This window comes from Aspergillus pseudonomiae (genome assembly GCF_009193645.1).
Source record: "Aspergillus pseudonomiae strain CBS 119388 unplaced genomic scaffold BDV37scaffold_1, whole genome shotgun sequence".
NCBI classification, from domain to species: Eukaryota; Fungi; Ascomycota; class Eurotiomycetes; order Eurotiales; family Aspergillaceae; genus Aspergillus; species Aspergillus pseudonomiae.
The window spans coordinates 743,826-762,465 of NW_022475993.1; the positions used below are offsets into that span (position 1 = coordinate 743,826).

Genomic DNA, 18,640 nt, shown 5'->3' on the forward strand with positions numbered 1-18,640 from the left:
TTCAAGTGACTTTAGTTGGTTTCTATCTGCCGTATCAATCGAATCAATGCTGAGATTATCTGAAACACGCGCGAGAGAAGCTAGAAGGCTGATACATCAAATTCTTGCGTAAAACATAGTCATCAATTTAGTTTTATGTACAGGTTTGGCTTGTTTTTGTCTTTGATCAACTTAGTACAATAGCAACGCGTGTGCTATACTGAACAAGTCGCATTTCTTATGAATTCAGGGCGTGTACTCGCAGCCCTGGGATATTCACGCGCATCTCGAGGCATGCCTCGGAAATGCTAGGGTAGTACCTTCCCAACTCTCTTGCTTTTCTCGTCAATGTCCTGCCCCAATAGGCTTTTCCAGGGGCCTGCTTATGAGAAATCAGGGCCTTCGCGTAGCCAGCTAATCCCTCTGTAGATGTTGTGTATTTTACACAGATCCAGCAGTAGTGGTCATGGAACGGCGCTAACGCCGTCGCTGTGGAGATAAGCACTTGGTGAGAGCGTCGAGCTTCAGGCGTGCAGGGCAAAGCTGCTCTATCACTTAGTCGCAGCCAGGTGGAGGCCCTTCTTGCTACCCTTCGTGTAAACACGTTGGTCATTGGGGTCGAAGCCACCGTTACCCCACAAAGCCCATTCTTCCGTCTCCCTCATGTAGTCTTCAGGGCGGAATGGCGTACCGTCGGCTTTCTCCTTTTCCAGGAGTTCAAAAAAGCGATCGTAATCAATGCGAGAATGCCATTTACCATTCACATGGAACCGCGTCGAAGCAAGCAGCGCACAACAACTGTGGGCATGCTCGGCAGCAATTCCGTAGTCCAATCCGCGGCGCTCGAGCTCCTTATTCAAGGAAACAACGAATTCCTGAATCTCTTCATAGAAAGGTACGTTTTGCATGGTTAATCCTACTCCGGCACTAGTGCTAGTGCCGCAAAAGGTCACACCTTTGATTTCAATGAAGCACGGCAACGCTTTCTCGACCAGATTCGCGTATCCAACCACCTCATCGTCGACGTTAAATCCTTTAACCAAGGTGAGACGGAAGACAGTCCGCTGGACGTGACGCTTTTCCCGTAGGATATCCAGGCACCGCTGGAATCGTTCCCAGAAGTCTCGATGAAGCGGGCGGTCAATCTTTCGCAGACTTTCACGGTTGCTAGCATCGATCGAGACGTACAATTGGGTCACACGATGCAGCGTTTCAAGTTGATCGGGATGTTGAGCGTTGCACACCAGGAAGCTAGAGATGCGCTCGCTGTGTAACATGTTCAAAAATTCATTAATATGAGGGTAGAAAATCGGCTCTCCGACCAAGCTCAGGGCGCAGTGGCGAATACGCATCGCCTCCGCAAATCTCTCTGCACGGACACCAGGAACACCACGCATCATTTTGATCTTTTTGTAGTGACCCTCCTTAATGCCTTGGAAAATCAACTCTGGTGAATCTACCTTCCAGCGCCAAGTCGTCCCGACAGGGTTGGTGCCATGACGCCAACAGAAAATACATTTGTTGCTGCAAGAAAGCGAAGGAGTTGCCTCCATACACAGATGGGATCGGATACCGTAGAAAGAGAACTTGTAACACGAACCTCGGCCACGCAAAGCGGACTTGGTCCAACGGCAGATCTTTACACCGGAGTGAGAGCCGACGATAGTATATCCTTGTTTCGTGAGCGCAGCGTATGTGGGCGATGTCTTGGGAACCATTTCCTTCTCAGTTGATTGGCTGGGTGCCGCGGACTTGCCCACTGTGGTAAAGTCCACCGGGACAGGACCAGATCCAGTCTGTCCATCAGAGCCCATCTTGATATCCTCTAGGTCAACTACATCTTGGCCATTGCGTCGTTTAGTGCCTTTTCCGTCGTTCTCTTCGTCATCCAGGTCCTCCTCGTCACTCTCGAGCGGATCGCCGCTACCAGGAACACCTTCACCGAGGCCACCATTATCAAGAATGTCGAAGAAAATGTCCTGTAACCCGCGGGACCACTCTTTGAAGGCAGATTCAGCATCACTCTTGACGTCACCAAATCCCAAAGGATACGCTCTCTTTTTGCCAGTAAGTTTTGCCATCCAACGATCCAATTCCTTGGCTTGCGAGCAGAATCCTTCTTCCTCGGTAGGCCAACCCTCTTTATCACCGAACCCAAAAACTGAATAACCAGCCAATGTTGACAAAGACGAGGTATCAATGCGGAAGTCATGGTGGGTTTCATCCAAATGGCTAAGGAAAGTGTTGAGGACGGTGTCGATGTTGTAGGTAGGGATCAATAAGCAGTATACATAGCGTGTGCCAGGAGAGGTGGGCGGAGGCTTCGGCGCCGTGGTGAAGTAGTCGTCAAAGTCAATATATGACAGGTCGTAGATTTGGGGAGGAAGAAGACCACGCTCACGGTTCTCGGGATCGGCTCTCTCCTTCGCTGCCGTCCGCAGATCCTCCAGCAATATCTGAGCGTACCTCTCCGTAGTCGTGGTCAACGAGGCGAAGAAAATGATAGGCTGGATGAAAGACAACGGGGGTTCCTGGTCCTCCCGACGGCGTCCAGCAACCTTCAGTGGCTTTTTCCCAGATACTCTCTTAGGCCCAGATACAACCTTCGGGGCCGGATCATTTCTAACAGCCGGCTTTGGAGCACTTTTCTCCGCGACTGCCGGTGTCTCACGCTCACCAGTACGAATCTGATCGAATTTCTCTGGAGTTTGGCTCCGAGGGGATGGCGGGATTGAGGACGCGGTTACGGCTTTGGACTTGGGTTGGAACCTGCGATAGGCTTGCAGAATAATAGCGACTGAGGCGATAGCGATAAGAATAGGGAGACGGTAGGAATGCCAGAGGGTCACAAGACCTAAATTCATCAGCAAGGTGGTTTGTGTGAAACGATGAAGATAACAAGAAATATACCTTCGGTCAGGAAGGGTTCGGCCATGATGAGTTAGCCGAGCTACGACAAGTCTTTGCTCGTCTAATTTCTCCGTGCGAGGTCAACGCCTCTTCTTTGTAGAAGATAAGGACTCAGAGCGGAGTGGTTAAGAGGGGCAGTGGGGAAACCTGCAGTGACATCGCAGATTCCTCCAGGTTGAACAAAGTTCTTCTGACAAAAGACTCGGTAATGGCTGCGACTATGAGAGACACAGCATGGGTAGAGTCTTCCGACGGGGGTTTTTGGCGAATGGCCGTGGTTGAGTCGAGGAAGATATCGAAATCCCAAAAAAAAAAAAGTTCATGTTGAGAAACTTCGATGTCACGAGGAATTTTTCACCTTTGCGCTGATTGGCTCCCGCACGGTTACCAGATCGGGCCCTTGCATGCCTTGACACCTGATTTTAAGTCGGAGTTTCCGTTCAGCTCAAGTCTCCTCCTTCATCCCAGCGACTACAGCCAGACAGTTTTATATCGACCAATGCGTTGTGAGACTATAAATTAGCTAGCTGTTATTTCAAGTCTTTCTCGACAGACAGTCAATCCATCGAGTAAGTCAAACTTCATACCTCACGCTTCTCGATCTTTACCCCAACACGGAGTATATCAGCGCTATTTTGTTAGTTATGATAACGCCATACTTACTAAGACGAGGGTCTTTAATAACCTGCGATAGCCGCCTCAATCCGTTTTCCCAGTATTAGCTACATTGCAATTTGTATCCAGCAATACTACTGGCACACGTCAACCAGCACATGCAAGGGTTTTGTACAAAATACGAGGCTGTCAAATTAGTTCTGTCCCAGCACATATATAGATCACCGCGAGTCCACTAGGCAGGATGCGCGATAAGGGTGATCCATTGTCCAAAGAGAAAGCCCACCTTTCTCACTCCTTCAATCTCGAAGAGCAGACCGTCACGCAACCTCTTCCAGCAAGGCTCTCCGTCGGTCAAAAAATGGAGCGCGCTCTCTACTTTATATTCCTAGCATTCTTCCTCGTGATGACTGCACATAGTCTCCGGTTGGAACCCCTAGGGATAGGCATCTCACAACATCATAAACCCTTGACCCTTGAACAAAGAGTAGACCGTATATTGCATCAAACTCCATTGATCGGTAAGATACAACGACCGTCAGCTACTTGAATGTCAACTTGCTAAAGCAAAAAGTGCAGATGGTCATGATGATCTTCCCATTCTCATCCGCCTCATGTATGGGAACCAAATTTATCAGGACAATTTCACTACGAAATTCACTCATGGTGACTTTCCCGGACACGTTGATCTGCCTCGTCTTTCCAAGGGCAGAGTTGGTGGCACGTTCTGGAGCGTGTTTGTGGAGTGTCCTAAAGATTGGCAGGACTTTTCTAATGCCAACTACGCTCTAAGTAAAAAAAGTTCTCGGCGTATCTCTCCAATCACAGTTGACTAATATCTATCAGGTGTACGCCAGACAATGGAGCAGGTAGACTTATGGCTCCGCCTACAGCAAGCCTATCCGGACACCTTCTCCACGCCCCCAAATGGTACCACAGCTCTTCAGCCCTTCCTGGACGGGAAGATCATCTCGCCGATGGGAATGGAGGGCCTCCACTCCATTGGGAATTCACTTGCCCATCTACGTCATTTCTACGCGCAGGGCGTATCGTATGCGACGCTGACCCATAACTGCCACAACCGTTACGCTGATGCTGCCGTCACCGAGCTCCCGGACGGCAGCGTGAAGAAAGCTGACCCCTTTTGGCACGGTGTCAGTGAAGCTGGAAAGGCCCTCGTTACCGAGATGAATCGCCTCGGGATGATTGTTGACCTGTCCCATGTAAGCGCCGAGACTATGCGAGACGTGCTGGGCGCAGGCAAGGACGACTGGGCGGGCAGTAGTGCGCCGGTCATCTTCAGTCATAGCTCCGCATATGCCATCTGCCCTCATCCACGTAACGTTCCCGACGATGTACTGAAGCTGGTCAAATCACGAAATTCGCTGGTGATGGTTAACATTGCCCCAGACTTCGTCTCGTGCAAGGCTGGTAATAACCCGAATGGTCTGCCTGACTTTGTCCCCGAAAATTCTACTTTAGAGCATGTTGCCGACCACATCATGCATATCGGGCATCTGATCGGGTTTGACCATGTTGGGTTTGGAAGCGACTTTGACGGCATCGGCTCTGTTCCTCGCGGCCTGGACGACGTCTCCAAATTTCCAGACTTGGTTGCCGAACTCCTCAGAAGGGGTGTCAGTGATGAGGATGCTGGCAAGGTAGTAGGAGGTAACTTACTGCGCGTTTGGAAAGAAGTAGACCGTATTGCTCTTGAGAAGCAAGCTAACGGAGCTCTCCCTCTGGAGGATGATCTTTCTGAGGCGTAAACACGGCCCACCCAAAGTCTTGTCCCGCTTTCCTATCTGTGGATACATATTCTTTACCACTGTCCTCCAAATATGTGTAACTATGGCTATACATCATATTATACCAAGCACTTGGTCACTCCGTCGAATGAATTCAGCAAGACCTTAGTACATACCTATAGTTTAGTAGGCTCTAAAAACATTATGCTTGGTTTCCATTAACGTCTCTCATCACTCTATGTTCTTCAAACTGTAGCACGGATGCCTCCATCCATACTAGAAATCATTGAGCCACCATTCGAAATGCCTTCATAAGATTCCTACCCTCGTCCTCCAAAATTTTATATTTCCCCTTTCCGTCCAATCCCAACTTCACCTGCTCTTCCGTCGCCCACTCGTACGCTGAATGCTCACTCGGCTCCAGTCGGACTCGGTCCTCCCACCGCTGCACAGCATCTCCTTCAACCTCAACCGTCTTCTCGCCTTCTCTCCCAGCCATCTCCCCAAAGACGCCTTGAGCCTCATGAACCTCCACCAAGAACGTAAACTTGGCCACAAATGACATCGTCCCATTCTTCTCTTTCGTCCATTCTTCGACTCCGACCAAATCCACAATCCTCGACACATGCAACCCGCTTTCCTCCACGACTTCGCGCGCAGCGGCTGTGAGAATCGTCTCGTCCGTCTCCTCGCAGCCTCCACCGGGGCCTTCCCAGTAACCGGGCAGAGAATCGGTCAAAGCACGTTGGAGCAGGAGGACTCTTGGTTCGCCTCCCTCGTTGCTTTTGTTTTGGGAATCACGAGAGAAGACCAGTCCCCCGACTATGAAGTTGGTCCATTGCGGCCTGGCGGCTTTGAAGCTGGCGAGGGGGATGTTGTACTCATCTAGATGAGGTGGGATGGTGAAAGTGAGATTATGAGACATCCTTCGGATAACTTTTATTGTCTGGTTTGGTTGTTTAATGGGTCAATAGATGTCGGGTTGTGGGGATAAATAATTCGGGATTGACGTTGATAGTATTCAATTAAATATATTTTGTGTTTTATTTATGCCTAGGGTTTACGGAGATCGGATGACTCATAAAGCACGATAAGTACCCCACATTCTGTATGTGATTGGCATTCTGGTTCATGAATACGGTCGTTGTTCTATTTATACTCGGGAGGTGTCCTTGACGATGGAGCCTTAGCAGACGATAAGCTTTAACAATATTAATTCAAGCCTGTGGGCCATGGTATAAATATATACCTGGAACGGGCAGGATAAGTGAAGACATATGTGTATATATACCAGCCAAGAACGTCATGTCATCTTCAGGGCATGTTATCGATCTTCAGTTAGAAGGGTAGTAAAGGTAGTCTTCCTTTACTAGAACTAGTTTTATCCTTGGATGATTATGGACACCCAATATCATATTTCTAAGCTTCCAAATTAGTATCTACCGCCTGCAGCTGGCACATCTTGAGACGGTTGATTGTACTGAACAATTTATTCGCCTTGGTCGTCTTTCTCCTCTGCAAATGTCATCCCCCTCGTGAACTCTTTCCCTGCTCAGCAGACAGATGGGTTCATGAGCGTCAAAAAGGTTTCCACTACACATATCACATCAAGTCATTCTACGGTGTAAGCGACCGAGGGGTAGGATTGTTCTGCTCAGTTCTACTCAGCTAGCAGTCCAACAGAGCTCCAAGCTTGGATGAGCCATATTCTATATCTGGGGAGATAAGTGAGCAACATTGAAAACACGGGGGGTGGGTATCTAAGCGACTTGTAAAGAATGAGACTATTTTGGGCCTTGCTATACATGTAATCAAATACCATAGAATTAGACGAAAGAAGAATAAAAGCACACGTTTGAGAGAAAAGAGGAAGAAAGGTCGTTACCATCACATTGAACAACCTGCATACTCGCACTAGTTGGTCTTGAAAAATGGGATTCTTTGACAAGTCAGCACAACCAATGTCAAGATTCTGTCTGGTCGGGCAGTAAGTTATTAGATACCTATGTCGCTTTTCGGTAGCCGTCCATCCCCACAGCGATCTGGACGGGGTTTGTCGGGTTATATGAGTGATATATGCATTGGAGAAGAAGTAATCGGTCCAGAATAGGGAACGGATCGTTGCTCTGGTTTTGAGGGTCATATTAACATTGAGTTGTAGAGGAGAGATGAACCGGCATGCGTTGCGCTCAATGGAGGATAGACAAAGTTAAGATATATATATGGAAAAATGCAACGTATTAAGTATCTACTATATACTCCGTATCTTTGATGTCCATCGCGACCAATTTGTGCCTATAAAATGACTCGAAAATGGTGGTGGAGACAGTGAGCATATTTGCGCTGATAACTCAGGATCAGCAGGACCGCTAAGCCATGCTTTACATGAGTGAAAATGAGGCCTTTTATGGCCAATACAATTAAGACGTAATGTATTACAGGGTCTCAAACTCATACTGGTCTACAGATGTATTCTGGCGACACTTTGGTATATAGTCATTTACACTTTGCATGGCGGGTAAAGCCTCTGCAGCAAGGAGATGATTCAAACGAACCTTCTGTCGGTGAGAAGGACCAGATGGCGCTGCATGTACAAACATTGCAGATAGTATCCAATAAAGATCTCGGATAACCTCAGCTTATGTAGTGCTGATGATATTTATCAATCAGACCATATAACACTAAACGAGCCTTAGGAGACATGTGCCCAGCACTCCATTCCACCTACATTATAAACTGGAACTCCACCAGCTCACCGGAAACCCGAATGTTATTCATTTCTTTGCCTGCGGAATTGTATGAATACAAACATGCAAAATGAGACAAATGGCCATGGCCATGATCACGGCCACCATGACATGTCGATGCCCGCCATCTTCACAACGGGGACGAAAGTAACGTTATTCTTCAGCATCTGGACGACCAACTCCATGGCCACGTATCTCCTCACGCTGGCATTTTTATTTCTGCTTGCCTTGTTCAACCGTTTCCTTGGGGCACTCAAGTTCCAAATAGAACATAAGATGAACTCAGCCCGCATGTCTGGAATTCCCGTACCAATTCTAGGACAACCACCCGCATATCGACACAGAAAGATCCCCAAAGATCGAGCGAGCCCTCTTCCGCAGTACATACAAGTCAACACGAACGATCCATTCGAAAGACCATTGCCACCGCCTCCCTCTCCTCCACCCTTGCGTGACGATGAGCAGAGCGAGCTGGTATCTGGCCGCGCAGGGCTGTCCTGGTTCCGGAGGTGGTTCACGATACTTTTTGGGAAGTGGACTCCAAGTGGCCCATGGAGTTGGCAGCAAGATGGAGGACGATCACTACTAGAGGGCCTTCGTGCGCTGCTGGGCTATGTCTTGTGAGTGACGCGCCATTGATATACTGTTACTAAAAGCTAATTGATTTTCTCAGAATGTTGGCAGTCATGACTTTCAACATTGGCATATTGTGCGCAGTCCTGGCTGGCATCATTGTGGGCGAACTCACGATGGGGAGATTTACTCAGCAATCACCGGGTTGGCAGGATGGATCATGCCACGATGGATGATAACATGACATTTGGATTCTATCTTATTCTCCCTTCATTCCCGTGTGGATAATCAAACATCTCGTAACTGTGTGTGAAATCTTCAAAAATTCCTGAGGGGGGTAGGTAGAGAATATTTGGAATTTTGAAGCTAGATTGCGCTTCTCTGGAGTAGACGTATGGGAATTCACGGCAGCATCGATGAAATTTGTTTGTCCAAGATAAACCCAATAGTGGAAAAGACAATGCCAGCACTACACTAGTCATCATGGACAAGCCTAAGTCATATTCGTGCAGAGCTCAGACTCAGGATATACCTAGTTGTTGAGATGTTTGAGCGTGCAATAGTTGGACTGTAGCGTTGGCGTCCTATAAGCCCCTTAAACCCGCATATAGAATGCAACATGAATAATCTTCTCAAATATTCTCAGCCCCAAGCAAGGGTGATATGAGTCCACAAGCCAATTAATTGTAACTCTGCTCTTCTTCGTTGTATAGGTAACATTTCTTTTTCTTATTTTTGAGCATTGAGAAAAGTTCCAACCTCCACTCCACTCTCTTACAGGTTGGTACAGACAACCTTTTACTCTACCAGCCAGATTCCCAGAACATGGTGACGATGCGATCCTCCAGGTTCCCCAAAGCTCTCTCAGCTTCACATGCCAACTGTGTCATATTCTTCTCTGATTAGCACGATGCATACACAAACCCCTCTCCTCCTCCATCTTATCCCACTCCAGGCTCAGGACCCCACATGGCTATAGCCACTGTACTCTGCAGCGTTTTGTGGTGAAATCAGTTCTATATCGCCAGCATATACCCATCTTTGTGATACGCATAACGAAGCATCCCATCCACGGCAATGTATCTCAAAAAGATATCGTGCTCGCCACATACAGTCCTCCCTATAAAGCACCTCCCGGGCTACACCAGGCCCTATTCGCAAACTCCATGCATTTCAAAGACCAATACCTACAATATTCCAGAAAAACCATCAATCTTAATAAAAGATCACCCCCGACTATCCTCACCACTTAGCCTAGCGCCGTATCCCATCCTAGCCCGGCGCCAAGCAGAGCTATACAACCAAGCACGAGACGACCTCATACGTCAACACCAGCGAAACACATGGCACGACACCCACTCGTCTCTTCCCAAGGAAGTCCGATTGCATTTCTCCCAACTAGTTCTATCAACATATGATAACCACATCGGATGGACAGGTTCCAAAGGGAGACATGATTCTCGGATCCCAGCACGAAGTAGATCCGGTTTGGAGCAGGATTTGCAGCATCGACGATTGATTACATTGTTATTCGTTGTTGGGGCGTTTATGCAAGCTTGCTTCCTCACGACTCAGAATTACAAGGATGAATTTCCTGCGGAGGATGTTAGTAGTCAGGGTGGTGGGCGATTGATTGAGTCTCGGAGACGGCGAGCGAGTTGTTTGGGGTTTGGCGATGCCCAGGTTGAGAGATTCTTATTGAAGAGGGATCCATCCGGAGAGGGAGTTACTGGATCTGAGAGGATGGTGTATCGGGAGGCCTTGCCTTATTGTTCCTACGGTGGGTGAATTAAAGGGAGTGGGATACAAGTGCGTAGGCATATAGAAGGCTCTTCATTGTTCGTGATCTTCATATCTAAATGGGTTATACATCACATAGGATGCTCATTCAATGCAAGCAACACCTTATAATTTGCTCCCCGGTACAGCGCTTTCCCCCTGAGGAATTAAAAACCCTTCAAAGAATTGGCCTATCTGCTGGTAATCGTCTAGTCCGATCACGGCGGAGACATCTATTTTAATCAATTATTGTCGTTCAAATATAGAATGGAGGGGGCAAAACGTACATTGATCTGGCCTGACAATCACAATTGCGCCCTTCTCGGGGCCAATACCGAGGTACTCGTATACACGGCCGTGACCTTTATTATAACTTTCGTCGTCGAAGTAGATTTTGTGCAGATCTATTCATCAAGTGAGCTTTACGCCACATACTTGCCGGGGGCGGGAGTTCCTTAGTACCTCTGATTTGATTCTTTCCGGTGATTGGGTGGAAAGCCTCTGGGATTTCTTCCAGTTCAATACCGTGTCGCTTCCCATAGCCCACTAGGATAGGCTCAATCACGCTGTCAATGTCGGCATCTTTCTGGCGGAAGCGGTGCAATGGGCTCTCATCTGAGCTTAAGTAGTTTCCAAGCTGCGTATGTCAGTCAGTGCACGGAAGATGAATGGAATACCTCCAAACTTACTGCGTTCAGCTTGGACTTGTTTTCAGGTTTGCTAATGTCACCCACAAAGGCCATGACTCGCCAGCGGCCATCCGACTTCAAAGCTGTCATCAACTGCACGGGTTTTGAGTCGCAGTACCGCACCACTTGGGAACTGGGTAACCTCATGCCAGTCACAATATTAGTAGAAAGTTGTTCTGATCCCTCTGTGTGGAATGTGATCGCAGAGCTATCGTATTTGGCCGTCAAGCCAGCAGTATATTTCCCGGATTTAATGAACCCTTCCTGGAACTCAGCTGGGGAGGTCTGCCCACCAGACGAGAAAAGCTTCGAGAAATATCGGTCGAAATTGATCAGATCAATAGCTACCTTCTGTCGCTCAACAACATACGTCTCTAGCAAGGACGGAGGCGCTAATCCTTTCAAGACAGCGGCCAACTTCCAGCCGATATTGTATCCATCCTGCAAGCTGACATTCATGCCCTGGCCGGCCTTGGGAGAATGGGTGTGACAGGCATCACCCGCCAGGAAGACGCGGTAATCCCTATGGAAGAAGTCCGCATGGCGCTGACCAATAGCATAGGCGGACCACCACACCGTCTCGGCGAACTCGATTCTGTACTGACTAAGGATAGCCTTAGCAGATTGTTGTAGATCCTCTAGCTTGACTTCTTTGGCCTTGGTCCCTGCAGGCAGCTCGATGTAAAACCGTGTTAAATTGCGGGCATCGCCTTCACGAGGAATGATCAACAGGTTACCCGCCTTGGAGCGGACGGTGGTCTTCTTCCGGATATCTGGGAAGTCCGTCCGGGGTACCATATCCATAACACCCCAGACTGCGTCGCTGCTGTCACCAATCATTTTATAACCCAGTGAGCGACGGACAGTACTGTGTGCGCCGTCACACGCCTATAGCAAAGAACGTTAGAACACGAGAGAGGACAACACTTTGGAGAAAACGAGTTAAACATACAAGAGCATATTTCGCCTCGAAGACCTCAGTTCTCCCTTCCTTTTCAGCCGTCACCTTCACCGGATACGACTGTGGGTCATTGACGAGCGAGCTATCAACCTCAACGTTCTTGATGTCAAACCCATAATCGATTATTTGGTCATTGAACCGCTGCATAGACTCGATGAATAACCCATTAATACGGGCCTGGTTCAAAATCACATGCGGCTGATGTGATAGCCCTGGCTGTGTATCTGCCGTCCGACCAGTACGTTTGATATCGCCGGAACCATCGGCAGCCCAGAATACAACCTCCAGGACATGGTAGGACTCGCGCAGCAACTCTTCGCCAATTCCGAAACTCTCAAAGATCTCCACGGTGCGGCACTGAACGCCATCCGCCTGCCCCATGGTCATAGGGCCGTCGCGGCGCTCAAGCACTTTACAACGGATCCCACAGCGCGCGAGCCATGTGGCAGCGCAGAGGCCTGCGGATCCGCTTCCGCAGATAAGGACGTCAACTTTCTCGACCATGACTACCTCGGCGAGTATGCGAGTACCCTTCGGCGCTTTAGAGTGAAAATAGGGGTAATACTTCAATGAATTGGGAAACTCTCCGTTTGCCTGGCATGTGCAGTCATCGGTCTCTTAAATTTGGGGGATCCGGAATGCATCCCGGGGTATCCCGGGGTATGCACGGGATGGATTCCGGGGTCGGCATCCGCACGGCAAATCATCACAGCCCTCGGCCAGGGTCTTCTTCTTCCTCCACCATTTCCGCCCCGGCTGTGGAGAAAAGATACATATCAGCCCATCATGTGGAGGAGATGCGCTGGGGATGAGAATACGGACAAATTAGCGGGTTTCGCTTACTGAAGGAGGGCTTCCCGGTAAGGGTAGTCCTTGTTCGCCATATGTCACCACTGGCCGAGTTGATACTTCATGAAACTTCATTTGACGAAATATCCAACATGCGTCCTAATTTCCAAGCATGACCATCGTTAAATGTGCTCTAATATCGTTATATAACGTGCCTATCATCTGTCACTCTCTGCAGAGCATATCACATGAACGGTTTCTCCGAACGCCAGCGCCGGGTGTAAATCGAATATTCACCATGTCACAGTATGCCCTTCCATATGCCCAAAAACAAAACTGTGCAACGAAAATCAGACCATGCAATAATTTACAGGAAGTACTCGCTACGGCCCGGCCGCGAGGTGGGCACATGCCGTTGGTCATCGCTGACAGCACTAAAGAGCTTGAATGTCGGTTTGAGGTCCTCACCGATCTCACAAACCGATGCCAGGTTGCCACATCGGTAGCAGTAGTTAGGTGCACTCCACACCGTCACCACGTTTTGGTTAGCAAAGTGGTATTTGTATCCCTCGTTCACCAGTTGGTGCGCACGGGCGATTAGTGTCAGATCATTAACGTGACAGAACTCATCTGCCACCTTGTCTCCAAAGAGCCAGCCTACATATGCATTAGTCATTAAAAGGCCCAGCGTCTCGTGAATTGAAAGTGACGTACCAGCACCTCTTGGGCTGACTGCCCATGTCTCTACATCATCAGGGTCGGACCAGACCAGGTCGCAGAAAGCACCCTCATGCGGAATTTCTTGGGCCCTTGCCACTACACGAACTTGGTCCAAGGTCCTGATCTCCGGGCTTAGGCCACCATGTACACAGAGCACCCTGCCATCAATGATAGCACCAAGTGTCATGAAGTCAAAGACCTGACAACAGGCCTTCCAGACCGATGCATTGCCGTACTTCTGGAAACACTCTTCGTAGAAGCCGTAGACTTGCGTGATCTGCCGGGACTCGTGATTCCCGCGCACCAGCGTTACTCGATCCGGATACCTGCCGAAGGATTCGTTAGTATCAGTTCCACCAAAAGGCCGAGCACGAGAATGACTAACTTAGCCTTCAAGCATAGTAATAATGTCAAAGTCTCCAGACTAAAGTATCCTCGGTCGACATAATCACCCAAAAAGACGAAATTCCGATTCAGCGTCACCTCGTTCGATCCGGCGCTTGAAGAACGCTCTCTTTGTGAGCTCGTCTCGTCACCACCTTCCGAATGCGATCCAGAGTTTCTCAGCCTTTTCCGCAGTTTGGGGTCCGTAATTTCCGAGGGAGGCTCGATATCAGCTGAAGTGATCACAGACGGTGATGTTTTCGGGGGTTCGACCATAGACTCGTCCGGCATGCCGCCCGAGACGCGGAACAGCTCCAGTAGATCGTAGAATTGGCCATGGATATCTCCGCAGACTGTGACGGGCGTCGAGACCGGTTGTACGTTCGATTCTAAGCGCGCGCAAAAGTGAGCCTCGGAGGAACAAGCACGGATCTCATTCGACGGGCTGCTTACCTTCCATCATGTACTCCTTCACAATCTCACATAGTTGTTTCATATGTTGCTCTGAAAGATACTTGCAATCTTTTGCAGCCTCTAGCCATTCGTCGGGACCGGCATTGCGCCTTAATTTGGCAGGTCCTGGCTGTGGGACTTTACTATCGACCATGGTGAGAGTCGAAAGCGCTGAGAGAAAGGGGGGGAACTGAGGGGTAGATCGACAGAAGGAGAGAAGATAGAGGCTGGACGATCAAAAAGAGGGGAAAGGAAGGATTAAAAGAGGGCCGTCTAATTGCAGCAGGGGCGAATATCTAGAACGTCGCAAAGGTTGGATTGAATCATTAATCAAGATCAAGTGACGCTTTTCCCCACACGTGGTTGGGTATCTCGAGGTCGCGTGATTGGTCGCTCTGGTGTCCCGTAACCGACTTGCCATGCTTTTGCTGTTCACGGAGTCTCTCTTCCCCCATTTCATTCTGTCGCTTATTTGCTTCGCCAGAGTCTCGGTGTCGACTCCCATCTTGGAGGTTCCATTCCTCTTGTCTCCCTCCCATCTCTTTCACAGCCCCGTTTCGCCAACTCGGTCTTGCATCCATCTTCGAGAACCCCTCCCCCGCAATCTCACTCCTTTCGGAGTGTAGATCTCTGACACGCTCTACATCATGACGCAGATTTCAGCTGGTAAATCAACAGGAGGTGTCCTCCAAATCCCTATCGCCGCAACACAGAAGAACACCACCAACACTGCCACCGCCCCCGCGCCAAAGAAGGCACCCAAACCGGCTGCACCACGACTCAAGCTCCTAGTGCGGAGACTACCTCCGGGATTAACGCAGACAGAGTTTGAGACTGCTGTAGGGCCTGAATGGAAAACTGGAGCGGGAAAGATCGATTGGTTTCAATATAAGCCGGGCAAGGTCTCTAAGGAGTGGGTGCCCGACTAATTGACTTGTGATATAGATTGTCGAGTGCTAATTTGGGAAACAGTCCAGCGAAGCCGTCGCGACCATCGCGTGCCTACGTTCACGTTGTGTCGAGCGATCATATTATTCCATTCTCGAATAAGGTTCGTCAGGTATCTTTCACAGACGCTCGAAACACCTTCAACGACCCCATTCTGCTGGGCCCTCCCTCCGTGGAATATGCGCCGTATGCAAAAATTCCAGGAAGCCGTGTACGAAAAGATGCTCGCCAAGGAACTATTGACCAAGACCCCGATTTCATTGCCTTTCTCGAAAGTCTTACACAGCCTATCACCAAACCGCCTACGGTCGAGAATACCACTGATGCGGATGAGAAGAAGGAGACCGTGACCACTACACCCTTAGTGCAATATATCAAAGAGAAGAAGGCGAACAAAGCGAAGGAGAGTTCCAGTAAATCCTCAAAGCACTCCAAAGCGGATAAGGAGACCAAGGCAGAAAAGGTTCAAGCAAAGAAACTGTTACAACGGCCGGATAAGGAAACGGCACAGGCCCCGGAGAAGAATGAAAAGAAATCCAAGGCGGATAAAGCCACCAAGGACGCAGTGAGGGCAGCTAACAAGCAGGCTGCCAATGTCGCCAAACATGCCGCGAAGGCCTCCGCCGTACAGAACTCACCGAAGGACACTGGACAGTCTACCCCAACCACGGAGCGCAGACGAGAACGAGGAAGCGTTGCGGCCGCAGCCAAGATTCTCCAGCGAGACTTAGGCCTAGCACCATCCGGCGGTCGCCGCAAGGGGGGCAAGGGCGGTTCGGCGGAGACGGACGCATCCAAAGCTGAAGCGACTAGTGCCGAATCAGGCAAGAAGGAGACCCCTCCGAAATCATCGAGAGGAGGCGCCTCGTCACAGAACGCAAAGGCCAAGGGAAACGTACCACAGGTCAATGAGTTGACATCCCAGTCCGAAGCGAACACACCTCCCGCTAGCACTACGCCCATCTCGGGTAAATCTTCGAAATCAAAAGGGAAACAGGCACCGCCCGCAGCCTCTACATCCACACAAGCTTTCCTGAAGCATGCCAATCCCTCGCAGGGGGTGACGGAGCCATTGTTAGAAGCGGCGTTTAAGACGTTCGGCAAGGTGGTGAAGGTGGAAATCGATAAGAAGAAGGGCTTTGGATATATTGATTTTGCAGAGCCAGACGGACTACAAAAAGCAATCGCCGCCAGCCCAGTATCAGTCGCCCAAAGCCAAGTTGTGGTGCTGGAACGCAAGATTAACCCTGGAGGAGAGAAAGGTCGTGGCAAGAATCGCAATGAGGCTCAGGCTACCAGCGCCAATGGCAACAATAACAGCAGCAACAGCAATACCAATGGGGGTCGCGGGGGTAAAGCGACTGAGGGTGGCTCGGGATCGTCGCGTGGACGCGGCGGGCGATCGAAGAAAGGCGGTGGTGGTGGTGGTGGTGGGAAGGGAAGCGGTGGAGGTAACGCCAATGCAATTGCGCCCGAGGGGACCGCCAAGGAGGCTAAATGATATTCATGAATTGTCATGCTGTAAGAAACGTTCATAGATACCCTTAGAGGAATAGTAATGCGCTACGATCTAGAAATTAGACGGCACACGCCAGTGGGCAATCTCAAGCACCCGACAAACGACGCACGACAGCTGCCCAAATGCACATGATGGGGTTCCTACAAGTACTTCAGATGGCCATTCCAGAGACGCTGTTGCAAAGCTACCTCGATGACGGGGTCTAAGTACATGGTCTACAAAATGTGGAGAGGTTTCAGAAGATAATCATTTCATTTGAGCAAATATGGGTATATAGATAAAACTCCAAGGTCCGATCACCATTTCACCAACAGAAAAGTGAAAAAGAAAATGGGAGCAAAACACCTTTCAGACCTCCTCAACACCCACCAAGTCCGACCGACCGAAGTCAAGACATCGAGACAAGGTAAAGATCATCACCACTCCCTGGACGGAAGGCACTCGAACAAGCTCACCGAAGCAAGTCGTTCGCAGACACCAGCCGTCGAGGCGGGAGTAAACACGGCTTCACTTTAGGGCATTGAGGACATAGAAGTCATCAGCAAGGGTGGAGATTCTGTAGCTCTTTAGAAGAGTTCAGAGGTGGGACGTCTACTCTAAAGTGATTCTTTGAACTGTAGGCAAGATAGTTAGCAGGCATTCTTCATTAGCTCATCGTTTTGAGCTGGAAATCCCAAATGTAGGGAGGGGATGAACTTACGTAGAGTCGCTTAATTTTCGAAATGAATGGGAAACCGCCGGTATTTATACTCGACGCCTCCTGCTAGTGCGCGCGCTAGTGGGAAGCGAGATCATGTGTGTTTGGCCTGTTTGCCTGCGCGCTTGTGCTCAATTAGCCAATGAACAGTGAGGAAGAGTTTTCAAGGCTCCGCTTGTTCATCCATGGCTTGGCATAGTAGTTCTCTGATGTTCGGTACTCTTGCTGTTCCGGCATCGATTCTAGCTGAGAATAGCAATTGGTCGACGTGCTCGCTTAGAAGAGATGCTCAATTTCATCTGATTTGTTCTCGGCATAAGGCTTTTTCGGCTCGTCGTTCGCTAAGCTATGCTATGTTTTGTCTAATGCCAAATAGCTTCCAGTTCCCATCGGGCCGAGGCTCGGTATGCCGATATTCGTCGGATTACTACTGCCCAACGTAGCTGTAATCTGTAGTCGATGTGGTCATGTGAAGTGATAGTGAAGTATAGTTTTTGCCTTTAGACGCTTGTTTGACGAATGGTCTATCATTTGTAATCAGCGTCACTGGCCTGTACAGAGGACACACATGAAAGGCGCAAGGGTTTGCGTAAATACCAGAGTCGTCATGAGACCCTGAGGTTCTAGTAGAATTGTAACCCATTCTAGGGCCAAACAGACATTTATCGCTCGGTGTGTAGTTCCTCAGTATCTATAAGGTTTATCCGGTTTTGAGTAGGGTGAACTTTCGTGGTAGGCTGACGCAATCTCCTTGCGGTCAATATACCTCCGGTGGGAATATATATCTTGTAGCTACAGTTTCACCTGAATGCGACCGAATCCCCCAAAGCAGACCACAGACTTGAGTATAGTGTACAAAATATTAAATTCAGTAACGGTAACCACTAGGGCCAGTCCCAAAATTTAAAAAACCCTCACCAGATGTAAAGCTCGACGGTCACAAGTGATATATTGGTGAACGTTAGGGTTCATATTACATCTTATATCGCTTATCGCAGGCTTATCAGCTATCGATAAGACCAACCCCAAGACTGGATGTTTCTAGCAACCGACTGCGGTTAGAGTACATTAAAGAGCCAAGAAATTTCATACTGCAAGCCCCCGATGGTCTAGTTAGATATGGCGCTGG

General features: G+C 49.2%; 8 protein-coding genes across 8 annotated transcripts; 4 read left to right on the top strand and 4 right to left on the bottom strand.

Moving 5' to 3' along the window:
• Positions 1-237: 237 nt before the first annotated feature.
• Positions 238-3,005, bottom strand: BDV37DRAFT_3227 (flavodoxin and radical SAM domain protein). The gene is made up of 2 exons (XM_032090449.1): positions 2,890-3,005; positions 238-2,833 (listed from the first exon to the last, which is right to left on the bottom strand). Exons 1-2 carry the CDS (start codon positions 2,912-2,914, stop codon positions 531-533), a joined length of 2,328 nt encoding a protein of 775 aa, XP_031947339.1. The 5' UTR covers positions 2,915-3,005; the 3' UTR covers positions 238-530.
• Positions 3,006-3,406: 401 nt separating this feature from the next.
• Positions 3,407-5,337, top strand: BDV37DRAFT_235536 (putative dipeptidase). Its single transcript, XM_032080511.1, has 4 exons — positions 3,407-3,458; positions 3,562-4,025; positions 4,084-4,296; positions 4,351-5,337. The coding sequence occupies exons 2-4, from the start codon at positions 3,749-3,751 to the stop codon at positions 5,271-5,273; spliced, it is 1,413 nt and encodes a 470-aa protein (XP_031947340.1). The 5' UTR covers positions 3,407-3,458; positions 3,562-3,748; the 3' UTR covers positions 5,274-5,337.
• Positions 5,338-5,404: 67 nt separating this feature from the next.
• BDV37DRAFT_235537 (NUDIX hydrolase) lies at positions 5,405-6,233 on the bottom strand. Its single transcript, XM_032080512.1, has one exon. It carries the CDS (start codon positions 6,175-6,177, stop codon positions 5,536-5,538), a length of 642 nt encoding a protein of 213 aa, XP_031947341.1. The 5' UTR covers positions 6,178-6,233; the 3' UTR covers positions 5,405-5,535.
• Positions 6,234-8,062: 1,829 nt separating this feature from the next.
• On the top strand, positions 8,063-8,808 carry crmD (putative copper transporter crmD; the record flags this gene model as incomplete). The annotated part of the gene is made up of 2 exons (XM_032085834.1): positions 8,063-8,619; positions 8,673-8,808. The coding sequence occupies 2 exons, from the start codon at positions 8,063-8,065 to the stop codon at positions 8,806-8,808; spliced, it is 693 nt and encodes a 230-aa protein (XP_031947342.1).
• A 328-nt stretch (positions 8,809-9,136) lies between these two features.
• BDV37DRAFT_3281 (uncharacterized protein) lies at positions 9,137-10,418 on the top strand. Its single transcript, XM_032090460.1, has one exon. The coding sequence runs from the start codon at positions 9,650-9,652 to the stop codon at positions 10,358-10,360; it is 711 nt and encodes a 236-aa protein (XP_031947343.1). The 5' UTR covers positions 9,137-9,649; the 3' UTR covers positions 10,361-10,418.
• Positions 10,419-12,874, bottom strand: BDV37DRAFT_3267 (putative phenol 2-monooxygenase). Its single transcript, XM_032090456.1, has 6 exons — positions 12,845-12,874; positions 11,993-12,757; positions 11,041-11,928; positions 10,814-10,988; positions 10,639-10,755; positions 10,419-10,584 (listed from the first exon to the last, which is right to left on the bottom strand). The coding sequence occupies exons 2-6, from the start codon at positions 12,503-12,505 to the stop codon at positions 10,478-10,480; spliced, it is 1,800 nt and encodes a 599-aa protein (XP_031947344.1). The 5' UTR covers positions 12,506-12,757; positions 12,845-12,874; the 3' UTR covers positions 10,419-10,477.
• sitA (TOR signaling pathway phosphatase SitA) lies at positions 12,875-14,747 on the bottom strand. The gene is made up of 4 exons (XM_032090462.1): positions 14,348-14,747; positions 13,896-14,283; positions 13,505-13,836; positions 12,875-13,447 (listed from the first exon to the last, which is right to left on the bottom strand). The coding sequence occupies exons 1-4, from the start codon at positions 14,499-14,501 to the stop codon at positions 13,158-13,160; spliced, it is 1,164 nt and encodes a 387-aa protein (XP_031947345.1). The 5' UTR covers positions 14,502-14,747; the 3' UTR covers positions 12,875-13,157.
• Position 14,748: 1 nt separating this feature from the next.
• On the top strand, positions 14,749-16,970 carry BDV37DRAFT_3258 (putative nonsense-mediated mRNA decay protein Upf3). The gene is made up of 2 exons (XM_032090453.1): positions 14,749-15,260; positions 15,320-16,970. Exons 1-2 carry the CDS (start codon positions 14,995-14,997, stop codon positions 16,794-16,796), a joined length of 1,743 nt encoding a protein of 580 aa, XP_031947346.1. The 5' UTR covers positions 14,749-14,994; the 3' UTR covers positions 16,797-16,970.
• Positions 16,971-18,640: the final 1,670 nt, after the last annotated feature.